Here is a 13,281-nt window from a genome sequence, read left to right as displayed (position 1 = left end):
ACCCCTGGCATGGCAGCAAGGTTTGGGTTTCTATTTTAGAAGCTGATTTCCTAACAAAGGCTAGTCTAGGTGTAAAAGGGTTGCAACTTGAACATTGTCTCCACTTCCTGTTTTCAGGAATACATGAATTTAGTGCATTTAGGAACTGGTGCTATTTCATGTCTGGCAGGAAAGGGGTAACTGGTCTTCTTGCAAAGAGTTGCTTCTCTCACCTGCTTTCCTCTGTCATAGAAATGCAGCCTCATCTGCTGGCCCAAGATGAGATGAAGTGCACAGATACTAATTTTTTATATATATAATAACAACTGTTTATGTATAAATAAATATATAGTGTGTGCATATATTAAAAAAAAACCCGCATACACACCCTCATTTTATCTTATACATAATTCTGCAGAGGGAACACACTATAGTCTTCCAACATTTGCTCTGTGGCAGCATAACCCAGAAAATGGTGGAAACTGGAGGAAGAATTTGAGTTGGGGTGGACTACACCACCTTTTCTCTTGACTCCAAAACTACTCCAGTTTTTATTGACTGTCTCTGGTCAACAAAAAACTCCCCCAGAGCAGACCAGTTGCTCTCTGTACAGTTATCAATGACAACAGACACCCTGTGGCTGCCAGCACTCCTCAAAAACTGTTGTGTTGTGAGACACCACATGTCTCACTCAGGTGTTCAGGAGGTACAGCTCAGTGTAGTTTGTGACAACCGCAGGGCAGCAGGCTGCATACAATTTGTCAGGCAGGGGCTCAATCAGAGGTAGAAACTCACTTTTAGTCTGAACTTAACGGCAAAATTCCCTCCTTCTTCCTGCAAATATTGGGAAACTACAAGTTCAGATGGACCAATAAAAGAGACTAATGACTGCAGAGAAGCTGTCAAAGCTATTAGTCTCTTCCCCTGGGTCCCAGGGCTTGCAGGGTTTGTAGCTGTAGGGCACTTTTACTCATGGCCTGGCCTGAGGGCATGGGCCCTCTGAATTATATCTGAAAACTTATTCTTTATGAATCCCAGGTTTTTGGCACCTCAGGCACTGTAGCCCTAGCCAGGACTTGGGGTCGCTGGGCTCTGTGGTGTAAGGCCAGGATTTTTGCTTAGGAGGGAACAAGAGCTCCCAGGACTTTCAGGTCATGCTACAAAAGCCTTGTGAGCTCTCTGAACACCCTCCCCAGATCTGTTTAAAGCCAGGGTCTCCACTTCCGAGGCTCACACTAGGAGATACTGTATTTTGAATTTCTGCAAGTGAAATGAGATAGAGCTGGGCTTTACATCCCACTGTTAAAGAGTGGCTGGAACCAGACTCCCTGGATCCATGGCAGACCCCAGGGCAGATCTCTGGATGAAACAGGGGTTTTCTAGGTCTGGATTGAAATTTCTCGATGGATGGGTGCTGGTGTTCAGAAAAGCTGCCCCTCCAGCCCAGACGCTGGAGGCTGGCTGCCCACTGCAGCTCTGCCTTGCTTTCCAAAGCTCTGCATCGCTCTCAATTTTCCTTGCCAGCAAGGAAACTGCTCTGGAGTAAGTGAAAATTTGTCATTATGGGTTGAGATATTTTCATGAGAATAGGCTTAACAAACCAACATTTGCTGACGACATGTTGTTTCATCAGAAACTACTGATCAGCAGTATGTTGCAGTTTGAGTCAATGTGGCAAAGTTGATATTGAGTATCAGGGATTTTGCTTGGAAACCAGCAACTATTTATGGTATTACAGCAATTCCTCTCTCTCTGCTCCTAGCTAAACTAGGATTTATTGTCCTGAAGATCTTGGACATACAGGTTTTAATGCACTCTACTGGGATCCTGTGAGTAATGTTGGGTATGATCTCACAAGAAGACGTTACTGCCTTCAGGGAAATGCAATAGAAGGCAATAATAATAATCTCAGCTCCTGTGAGCTTCTTATCCTGTGAGATTATTATCTCAGCTCCTGTGTCTTCCATCGCTTGAGAGCCAAAAGTACTTTAAATACCATAAATAATTAAGCATTATAACTCTATGAAGCAGAGAAGATGCATCTCTCTCTCTCTCTCTGATGAGGAGAATAAGGCAAAGGGTGAGGAAGAAAACAATGGTGTTTACACTTTCAAAAAATGCTTATTGATTTTAGATGGTGGTATGAAGGATTAGAACAAGACTTCACTTGCTGTGGTTCATCCCCTACATGCTTTCAAGATTTAAAACCAGGTATCTAACAGTGTGAATACAAGTGAGCTAAGAGGTACCAAGGATGGACCAAAAATATGTCAGTGAGGAAAAGAATGACTGTAGGAGCCATGAATGACAAAAAATAGTTTAGAGGTAAGTGATGGATAGAGAAATTTGAAAAGTGTGGTAGTTCATGGCATAATTGTACCTTGAAGGAAGTTCATGTGAAATACTGTAATTCTGGATTTTCTTTTATACTAAAACTCTTACACTGTTTTGAAAGTGTAAACTAACATGAAAGCATAAGTAACTCACAGCTGCACTTTGCCCATATTATTGATTTTTATTTACTGGTAGGGTATTCTTTATTGTGACAATTGTCTGGGCTTGGTGGTTTTTCTCTCTTACTACTAATGCTTTCTTCCCCTGATGCAAATGTAAGCTATAGTGACTTCTTTTGTGTAAATGAGATGTGGTCTAAGGGAGCTGAGCTGCACCGTGAGGGACCCAGCAGTGGAGATGGGCTAGGAGGAGGTATGGGCTGATACCTCCACACATCCATTAGCTGGCACACGGAAGAACATAGCTAGGTGAGCTACTGAAAAGGTAGCTTGAAGCAGCCAGCATAAATGGATTCAGGACGTTAAAGAAAACACTAAGACAGAGGATAAAATGCATGGAAAAGGCATTCAGCTGAACCAGATGCAATCTGTTTGCTTGTGCCGGACTGGGAATTCCCATCCCTGTCCCTGAAGCATCAACTGCAAGTGACTAGCTGTGGTCCAGATGGGGCTTTGCCTGTGTATGTTTCTGTTATTGCAACTCTGTAAATATGATCGACTGCTGAGCGGAGGGAGAGGTCAGTGGCTGCTGGGCTGGGTCCCTCCAGCTGGGAAAGCTTTCTGGACACTATTGATTCAAGGTCTTGGTGAGATGAATTGGCCCTGACCTGTCATACAATTGCAGGCACAGCATGGTCTGGTGCACAGCACTAATGTACTGTGAAAGCATAGTGTATCCAGAGACTTCATGGCTGGTGCCTTACTGGTCATTGAACTCAGGGAGAGAAAGATAGGGAAGGGGGAGGATGTTGGGTGGGGAGAGTAAAGAGAGAAAGGAGAAGAAAAATGAGACCACAAAGATTTTCTGATTTGCAGTTGTCAGTTCTCCCTTCATTCTGGCATTAGAATTTATAGTAAGGATCAAGTCTTTCTAAATGGATGAATCCTTTTGTGGATGCTTCTGAGTTGGAAGTGTACAACTCCAAACATCTTGAATGGCACTATCTTTGATGACACACACTGGGCTTCCCTTGTTACTTTTAGGCAGATTTTGTTATGTTTTTCTATAAGTGGTGATAACAGGAGCATAGCAGTCCTTTACCAAGAATTGAAGTGAGGAAAATGAAAGGGACCAGGGATGGGCAAGTACAAAGAAGGAGACTCACAACAATGTTTCCTGAGTACTCAGCCATCTTTTCTAGTGGGCTGATCAGAGCTAGATTTTGACCCTGTTGGCTCTGGCATGCCATTTTGCCCATGTTAAACACACATCTTGGTCCCTCTTGCTTCCAGGTTAATTCCCTGTCTCATTTCATGAGCAATGCTGGCATTTTCATGATGACCCTTGGTGACTAAACCCCATTTTCCAAAATGCTGCATCCTAGTGGAAATCAGAGGTCACAGGGCTCTCGAGAGGTGCTGGCAATTTGTAAAATGCGACCCATCAGTTTCCATAGCACTGCTGCTTTTTCCTGAACCAGCTCAAAGGTTGTGTCTCTTTCTGCATCCCGCTGCTTCCACTTATTGGCTCCTTTGCCCCACTCACATCTTTGCCGCCCTCACATCTTGGTGTTTCGGGCACCAAGCCACCTTCTCTGCCATTTCTGCTGTCTGTAGCACCTTCATGAGAGCCTGATCAGGTCTGGTGAGCTCTGGTACTCTGCTTTAGGGCTGTTTAAGATTTGCTGAAACAGTGTCACAGTGAGCAGAGGCTGTGAGAATAGTTCTCCTAGCTTGCCCTTGGTGCATAGGCTTCAAGACTGAAACTTGCACTCATGGAGATCTTTCCTAAGGGCCAGGCATGTTTAAGTTTTAAAGCTTTATCCCATGTCATACGTGGTATCTGAGGAGATCGGCAGCAAACTGGATGACTGTATCCGAAGTGCAGGTGTAGTTTGAGGCTGTTTCCTTCTGGTTCAGATGTCCTTTTTGGGATTTTCAGCATTGTAGGAGAAGCTATCACTCAATTTCTGCCTAAAAAAGAAGAAAAAAACCCGTATTTTCTTTACCACTTGTGATATGTTTTAAGAAACCTTTGCGATTTGGCTTTTATAGTATTTACATCTGGCATCCAAGGAACTTAAGACTCTCTCTTTATGTGAGGCTTTGAGTAACCCATGGGATCCCAGCAGTGGCGTAGCATTTGGCAGCTGCCTTCAGGAGATAGTGCAGTCTCTGCCTCTCTGCTCTCTGTTTTTCCTTTAACAAAATGATGCAGGGGACAAACAGGTACTGAGTGAGGTGCAATAGAGAGTTTCAGGAATGGAAAAGTCCTTCCAGCCTTGGAAGCAAAAATTCTCCTCTCTTTATTAAATTTTGAATTTCAATATAATAATCTGCCAATACACTAAATGCAGAGTTGATTAAGATGGAATAGAAAACCTCAGATTAATACAACAAATAATGAGAAATGAGAAAGATGTGTTCTCCAAACCATCCAAGTGAAGTTAAATGTGCATTTCTCATGGGTATTAATGGATTGGAGGTATTTAAATCCTGAGCTTTTGGAAAATCCTTGTTCTCGTGTTGTTACTGTGCTGTTGATTCCTGCTCGGAAATGAAAACTGGAAGTGGAGAATTAAGAAAGGAAGGAAGGGATTGACATATGGATTACTGAATTGTTCCAGTTTGATTTTAATTGGCAAAACCAATGTTGCTCTGGTGCAGTGTTCTGCTGCCCGTTTATACCCAGTCTTGCACTTCAGGAAGAAAAGCTGCTTTCAACCATACTGAAATCCCTTTGGAGGGGCCCTATGCACACAACAGTGCATCCCTTGTTTTGTATGATCTTGCTGTGAGCCTGATCCAGTTTTGAGATGAGACAGATGACAGTCAGAAGTGGTAAATGGTGCACGTCTCGTAAACTTTGAAACTCTTGTTTTAAATGGAGCATGCATGGAGTGACAGCTGTGGCAACTGAACCCTCCAGGTGGTGAGGATATTTCAGTCTCTGGCAGGGAGGGCCTGTTTCATCCCCCTAAATTTGTCCAGCAGGATTCTGGTGGGGGGCGTGAGATCCTGGCAGGGGAATAGTGTCTCCAGTCCGGCTCTGCAAGCCGGGCTTGCAGAGAACAGTGACTGTGCCAAGTCTCTATGCTCTGGCATTTAGAAGTTGGCACTGGGCAATGCCAGACTGACCTGCTGTCTCTCTTAATGGCTTTTGTGTGTGTGACACTGAGTCCCGCAGCTCTGCACGTGTGTACCAGCCTGGGTAAGCAGGTCAGACTTGCTCCTGCTCTCCATTGCCTGGCCATTACCTTCATCCTCCCTTGCTCATCCTGATGAGGACCTGGGGGGACTCAGCTTACAAGGAGGGGTGAACACAGCTGAACTTCTGTTCCAGCAGAGGATAGTCCCAAGGGGTGATCAGACGACCATCTACAGGCATTTTCACGGTGGAAGCGGTGAGTCGAGAGAGAGAAATTGTTTAGTCTGGGTGAAGGAGATATTATTAAAGTAACATGGTAGCTTAGAAAAGGGAAAATTTGGGTTGAGTTTAGGGAAACATTTCTAAATGTGACCCTTGGAGCCATCTCCTAGCAGTGGTAAAATCTTATTAAGCCATTTCAGAGCAGGTAGTGTGCTAAAGCAGATGCCATAGACAGCCATCCTGAAGTGACTGGGGGAAGGGCAAGACTATTAAACAGAGTATTTTAATTTGTAATTTCTATGAATCACTTGGTGTTGGTCTCAACAGAAGCTCTCAGGCTGTGGCTGTATCAGCTATCACCCGTGATATGCAAAATATGTGGGTGGGAGGGAGTAGGAAGGACACTGGGAACTTACCCTTGGGCAAGCTTACAATAATAAGACATAGTTCTTCATCTGTTAGGAATGATATGGGTCTAATTGATGATCAAAGCATTCTATGTACTGCCTAAGTGTAGGGAGAAAATTCTCTTTTGCATGGGGCAGAAAAGAGAAGCACTTTTTCACCACATCCATCTACACACCTGTCGGATAGACAGAGAAAGCTAGCTGTTGAAGATGGGGAGGAATGAATATGTGATATATAGGATGAATCTGACACTGCCCAAGTCACAGAGGAGTTGTTACCTGGTTTAATTAAAAAAAAAATCCCACAAAAAAAACAGCTTGAAAGAAAATAAATAGAGAATAGAAGTTAAACGTATGTGCTACTTTCCACCCAGCATCCATGGAAGGAAAGCTAGCAGTGAGGTATTGCGAGAGAGCTCCAAGGGCTTTGAAATATTTGTCTGGGGGTGTGTGATGCATTCCCCCAAATAAAAAGACTGACTTGAGAGAAATAAGGGAAAAGAAGAAGCATTTTGCAAGTAAGTTAGATAGAAATTAATCTGTGGGGCAGTACAGGCATGATAAAGGTACATGTTGGAGAGGGAATGGTTGTGAAGAGTAGAAAGAAGACCTGCCCAAAAGGCCTTGGTGAAATGTTTCTACTCCTGTCATAGGAACATTCATATATCAGAATGAGAATATAAGTCATGTTCAAAGCTAGTTAAAATAAACTGAGCTGCACAAGATTTCATCTAAAACTACTGAAATGCCCTTGGTGGAGCATTTACTCAGAGTCACCATAATGAACCATTTTGGTCTAGGTGATGGATTGTTCTTGCATTCATCACTGTGCGTGGCACTTTCCATTGTCTCCAGTCTTTGCCATCTTCCTACTGTGAATGTCATGCAGCATCATTCATTTTGTTTATCAGCACCTGAAGTGTGCAGGCACTTCTAAGACATATCCATCATGACCCAGATCCATCCCCCTCTTCTTCGTCTTTGTTTACAAAATTCCTGGAACAACAGTGCTGTGAGCCAGAAGATTTATGGGCACTTATGGCACCTGCCTGGTAAGCAGTAACAGGGGGAACAGCAGTGCAAGAGTTGTCAGCGTACAAATAGCCTGAGCTGAAGGTGCAGTAGGACAGTGATTAAAGCAGTGTTAGAATGCTTCTTCAGAGGTATGCAATAAGCAGTGTGTTTGGGCTGGGGATGACATGAACCACGAGAATGGGAGGCTGTCCTAAGCTGGAATCAGGTTGCCAAAAATCGGGCAGTTGGAGAAACTTAGGTCCAAATTATAGCATGATATAGAGCTTTAAGCCCCAGCTTTTAGGAGTAACAGTTCAAGACTGCAATCAGTCCTGCTCCTTTCTTTGCATGGATGGTTGTAGCCCCTGAAGTTTGTCTGTAAGGCAGGTAGTAGACAGATTAAATATGTAGTATTTTTTTGCAGTAGGTAAACACAGAAATAATGTTCTTCTTTGGTCTGGGCATAGAGTAATTTCCTTGCCAGACAGCCCAGTAGAATGCCTAGTGGAATGTTAATTTCTCTACAGCTTCTTCTAGTGTACTTGCTATTCCCTGATGCTGTGTTGGATACCAGGCACAGAGCATCTTCCAGCTTTGTAAAGTATCTCACAGGTGAGATGGATTTCTTTCTACCCCCAACTAGGGCCTGAAACACAAGGACTGCTTTTTGATTCATTGTCTGCTGCTCAAACTGTCAGAGAAATGAAGCCATTGTGAGTTATGATACTGTCAAAGATTGTAAAATACTGAAGGATATGGTAACACTGATGGCTAACACTGGGGCTGGCAGGACATCTCTCTCTAGGTAGTAGTGGGATTGAGGGTGGTGGTGAGTCCCAGAACTGGGATAGGGATCAGGGATGAGTGTAGGACTAGGAATTAGCATTGTAGTTGGTGCAGATGCAAAATTAGCTGTTGAATTTGGATCCTGTGGCTTGAAGTCCTTCAACCAGTACTGGGACCTCATTGGAGATCCCAGTTAGCAGAGCCCAGAAAGCACCGGGATATGAACTTTCCAGTGGCTGTCCAGGGAAGTACAGAATGGGGAGGCTGGAGGTAAGGTGATGCTGCTCTTCTTCCGATATGGAGCCAATGTACCTGTGAAGTTCTCTTGGCTAGCGCACACTGTTCAGCCTCCTGTCCCAAGCATCGTTGTCTTCCTAATTAGGAAAACTGCTTTCAAGGCAGATTTTTGTCGGGGACTGCACTATCACAGTACTTCCTTTCCTCTTGCTGTCTTGAGCTTGGAGATCAGGTTTTGGGGACCCTGCAAATACCCTCCCTAGGGGCTATTGTGCAAGGCTGCCTAACTGGCACGATTGCAGAAAAAGGAGGTACCAGCATAGGCACACGACAAAACTGCCCCAGGCTCCTGAGACCAGCCCATGTTCTCAATCAGCTTCTTTATCTGACCTGAAGATTGCCTAGCGTTGTTGTAGACTGCCTGAATAGTACTCTGTTTACAGTTAGCCTGGTTGAGTGCACAATGACCTATTTGTGTACTTTCTGTATTTTGAAATATTGTCCAGAAATAATCTCTAAATGCTGAGCTGTATTTTGCCTGTGCAGCCTAATTTTCTATTAATACCTATCTTAGGTCTGATCCACATAAAAATGCAGTGTCAAATAGGGTTCTCATGATATTTTTAAGCAATCTAACCTTTGGTCCTGGCCAAATTCCAATCTGAATAATTACTGTCTGACTACCTACATTCCTCTTGTATTTTCAATTGGAGAAGTTAGCTTTCCCTTCCTGTTTTAACAGTGATTGTGTAACATTGCTCTGCAGCACTAAGTAGATGCTGCACTCCTCTACAATGGTGGATGTGTTTTATTCGTAAGTAAAATGAGATTATAGAAGTATAATGGTTTTACAGGCATGTTTATACCTAAATATAGACATGTCTGCAAAACCACTTTGTCTAATGGCCTTGTCACATATTATTTTCCAGAGAGTAAGAGACAATACAGTAGTGTGGAGTAGTGTGTAAAGGATTTTACTTACCAGACTGGAGTTTGGGATTTCCTACATTCTTTTGGAATGGCCAAATCACAGAAAGTACTCCAACAACAGTGTTACCCCACACCACCACTAAGGGAAAAACCTGCTCATGTAATAAAATACACTGGTATGTTTTTAAAATTATTTTTAATTGGTGAAATTAGACTCTAGCAATATTAAAGTTACTTGAAATAACTATGGGCAAATACCCTGGTTTACAACTGCAACCTTGTAAGGTGCTTTTGAAATTCTTTGTGTGTGAATTTCTCCATTTCTTTTCCTTGTTGGAAACAAGAACACCACTCAGGAGGAGGTTTGCATGCTGCCTCCAGTGCTTCCTTGACTGTGTGCCTCAAACTTTTGCATATGAACAGTGTAGAAATTAATGAATAAAACTTACTGCTCTGTGTGTGCAAAAACACATTTACACAATTGTTCTGTGGTCACCTTACTCTGATGATAAGTCTGTGTTGGCTCACCCATGCCTCTCCTCTACTAGTGCACATTCAAAAGGGGCTTGTAGTGAGCCAGACCAGAAGAAAAAAGGGAGATGGGGTTGGTGCTGCCACATTCGTCCCTTTCCCCAGCACCTGGCATGTGCATGTGAGCAGAAGTGGCCCCGAGGAGGGAAGGGATTGTAACACTGTGAGCACCCCTTTTGTAGTCTTGGAGCAGCTCAACTCTGTGCTGTGAACCTGTTGCTGCCTTATGGGAGCTGAATAGTGGAGGCCAACACTCAGCCCTGGCTTGGATGTGATTTATTTGTGTTCTGCAGCCTTATTGCACCCCTGGCCCTCATCCTATGAGGGAGCCCTCCCTGGACCTGGTACCTGCTATTCCCTCAGAAGGATACTGGACCTCCTCTTTGCATTAGCTTCTTCCTAGTCCTTGCTGCTCCCTGCATATCTGGCCAATTCCTGAGGATCTAGCACTGTATAGGAATTCCATTTTCCATTTATCTTGTCTCGAATGGAAAAATCTGCTGGGGGGCCACATCTCGTGAGCTAGGCACCCGACAGATTGGCATGTGTGCTCTTCAGGATGTGGGCTCTTTGCTGCTGTTTGAAGGTAGAGATGAGAGAGGTTTCTTGGCTTTGATGTAGGTGAAGGGAAGGGAACAGGGTTCTTGGATGGTATTTTTCCCAGTGGAAGAATTATTTGGGCACAAAGGCAGGCAGCTGCCATGACTGCCTGCATATCTCCTGCATCGCTGCTATATGAGCCCTCGGTTGGAAGGTCCTGTAAAGTATTCCTGGTGGGAAGGGGCTGGGAAAAAACTACACTTTGGTCCCTGGCCATCACAGCTAGCCATTGCCTAACCAAGTGTAATATACTGTGTAAATCTATGCAGAGGGATCACAGGAGACATATTTTAAAGAGAACAAATATAGCATTAAAGTCAGTGAGCAAGAGAGTGAGAGACAGAGAGCGTGTAGCATGCATTAAAGTTAATAAAGCATTGCAGGAGTGGGGACTGCATTTCACTGTGAAGGAATCTAATTTAGTGACTCGTAATTGGAGGATAACAGTCCTGCTGGAATGAAGTTATCTGTTCATTTTGCCAAACTCTCAAAGTCTCTTGGTTCTCCTTGTGAGCATCTCTTGGAAAGTGGATCCGTCAGAGAGTTTAGAATCGATCGGTGCTTCACACCCGTGGTCCCTTTCAGCCTCTTAAGTGGATTTGGTTCCTCCAGTGCATATTTATTATGTATTTTATTATCTGCTTATTTTTCTGGTACTATCAATGCAGGATGCATACTCTCTGCTTAGCATGACAATGAGGGAGCAGGTGCTGAGCTTCTGTGTTCTCTTGGGCAGGACAAGATAAGGCCCCTTGTTCTCTTTCTCTTTCTGTGGGTGATGTCAGTTACGACTGTTTTGTGGACAACCAGCCTCCCCAAAGAATTGCCATCCTTCTCCATACTGCTGTTGCTTTCTGTTCATTTGATAGGGACACGTGTAGCAGCAAACAGTATGGAAAGGTCCCGTTCCTGGACCAGAAGTGTAGTGCAAAGAAGCACAGGGCTGGTGTATTTATTCCAAGTGAGCCTGGCTGCTGAAGAACAGTCATGGGTGTGAATAACTGACTAGGATGTTTTGTGCTGAGGGAAAGTCTTCTTCAGTTTGAAATGCCTGAAGTCTGCTTGTGACAGCAGCATGGCCCTGGGTGGGCACACTGAACAGGGCTCACTTCCCACAGCGTTGGTGGGCAAATGGGGCAACATTGCTCAGCTGTTGCCCCCAGACCAGGGGGTTCTGATATTTACGCTGCATAGATGCTACAAGGATTAATTCAATGGTGTTTGTGAAGTGCCTTGAGGATGAAAAATGCTGTGAAAGTATGAACTGATATTAAAAAAAGTCTGAATAAAGAAAGAACTGGGAACAATCCCGCAGGGAACAGTCCTACTCAGGCAGGGGCTGGAGAGATGACCTCATCGGGTTTTTCCATTTCTACTGTTATGATTTCAAAATAAAGTGGACATGTTCAGGGAGAAGATCTGTGTAACATCCCTGGCTGTAGTAGCTGAGGGTGAACCTTTGTAAGCTCCGTGGGTCTTACTGCTTCTGGGCGAAAATAGCTGTCATAGGGGCTTGGAGGGAATGTCTTCTCCACACTGCACTGATCCATTTTTGGATACAACTGATAGGGATTTTTGGGTTCCTGGATTTTTGTGTTCCTGGATTTTTAAAAAGAACTGAACCTTGTATGGGTGAAAGGCATATGGCTGACTGTACTACAGACTGGAGCTGTGCGTGTCCTCGTGGTAAGAAGGTTGTGTGTAATGGATACACCATACACATAGATTCAATGGTCCTGATAATTTGTCCTCACTTTATTCTGGAGGGGCTGTGCTAAGAAAGTAAAAAGAAGTCCTTATCTGCCTGGTCCCTTTAGCCTTTCTGCCTACACCTCTAGCAGAAGGCCAAACTGATCACAAGCACCAGTAATTCCTTTGTGTTGAGGGTAAGCACTTAGACATGGGCTTGACATAAGCAATTAATTTCACCAAGACAGCTGATCAGCCATCAAAGGACAATTCTCTATCAGTTTTCACTTGGGTCTTAGAGTGACATGGGACCTGAGAGGTGACATGATCCCATCTTCTGCTGACAGCTGTTCTTTGAAGTGACTCTAAACTCTGAACTGGAGGTTGGACTGGTCTGGCTCCTCCAAGTTCAACAGAGTACTGCATGCAGCCAAAGGGCTGGGTGTCAGGCAAGAAGGATGGGTGGGAGGAGAGCTAGTGGCTGAGGAACATCAATGGATCAGCCTTAAAGGCTGAGTGCATGATTGACTTGTCAATTAATCAGTTTTCCTGTTTTTTTTCTTCCTCACTCAGGGAGTGTAAGAGCCGAAGATGAGGCCCAGGGTGGAGTGCTACTCTCCAGGGTTTTGGCTGGTGCTGGCAGTCCTCGCGACAACAGGGAGCGGGGCCCGTGCACAGAAAAGCCACCCAAGCATTGGCATTGCGGTCATCCTGGTGGGGACCTCAGACGAAGTCGCCATCAAGGATGCCCACGAGAAAGATGACTTCCACCACCTCTCAGTGGTGCCTCGGGTGGAACTGGTGGCCATGAATGAGACAGATCCCAAGAGCATCATAACACGCATCTGTGACCTCATGTCAGACCGGAAGATTCAAGGGGTGGTATTCGCTGATGATACAGACCAGGAAGCCATTGCCCAGATCCTGGACTTCATCTCTGCCCAGACCCTCACTCCCATCCTGGGCATCCATGGAGGCTCCTCTATGATCATGGCAGATAAGGTAAATTTGAGCTTTCTTCTATTGCATGCCTGCAGATCGAAACTTAAAATAGAAAGAAATAGCTTATTCTGTGATCCTAAGGTGTAGTCTCATGGGGTCGAAGGGTTGGGGGACTAGAGGTTCTCAGATTCAAAGGGAGATTAACAGGGCTAACTGTGTGTAGCACTGCTGAGAAGAGCCTATTAATCATGTGGAATTATCTGCAAGAGAGAAAAACTAGGAGGGAGAAGAGCAGGTAGAAGAGAGCTACAGAAGAATCAGCCCTTTTTTTCCTTCCTTAGAA

At 44.4% G+C, this 13,281-nt stretch overlaps 1 protein-coding gene across 2 annotated transcripts in view; it reads left to right on the top strand.

Annotated features, from left to right (window-relative positions):
- Nucleotides 1–13,281, top strand: part of GRIN2B (glutamate ionotropic receptor NMDA type subunit 2B) — a 215,337-nt gene that overhangs the window by 35,284 nt on the left and 166,772 nt on the right. For both annotated transcript variants that reach the window (XM_057430360.1, XM_057430364.1), the window contains one exon: nucleotides 12,570–12,998. In XM_057430360.1, the coding sequence (XP_057286343.1) occupies nucleotides 12,588–12,998 (411 nt within the window). In that variant the 5' untranslated portion in view covers nucleotides 12,570–12,587. The remainder of the gene's footprint in view (nucleotides 1–12,569; nucleotides 12,999–13,281) is intronic.

This window comes from Pezoporus wallicus, unplaced genomic scaffold (genome assembly GCF_028554395.1).
Source record: "Pezoporus wallicus isolate ANWC-B61680 ecotype Strahan unplaced genomic scaffold, APGP_CSIRO_Pwel_v1 scaffold_3294, whole genome shotgun sequence".
NCBI lineage: Eukaryota > Metazoa > Chordata > Aves > Psittaciformes > Psittacidae > Pezoporus > Pezoporus wallicus.
The sequence above is the reverse complement of the archived record's forward strand: the minus strand, read 5'-3'. Positions and strand labels throughout refer to the sequence as shown.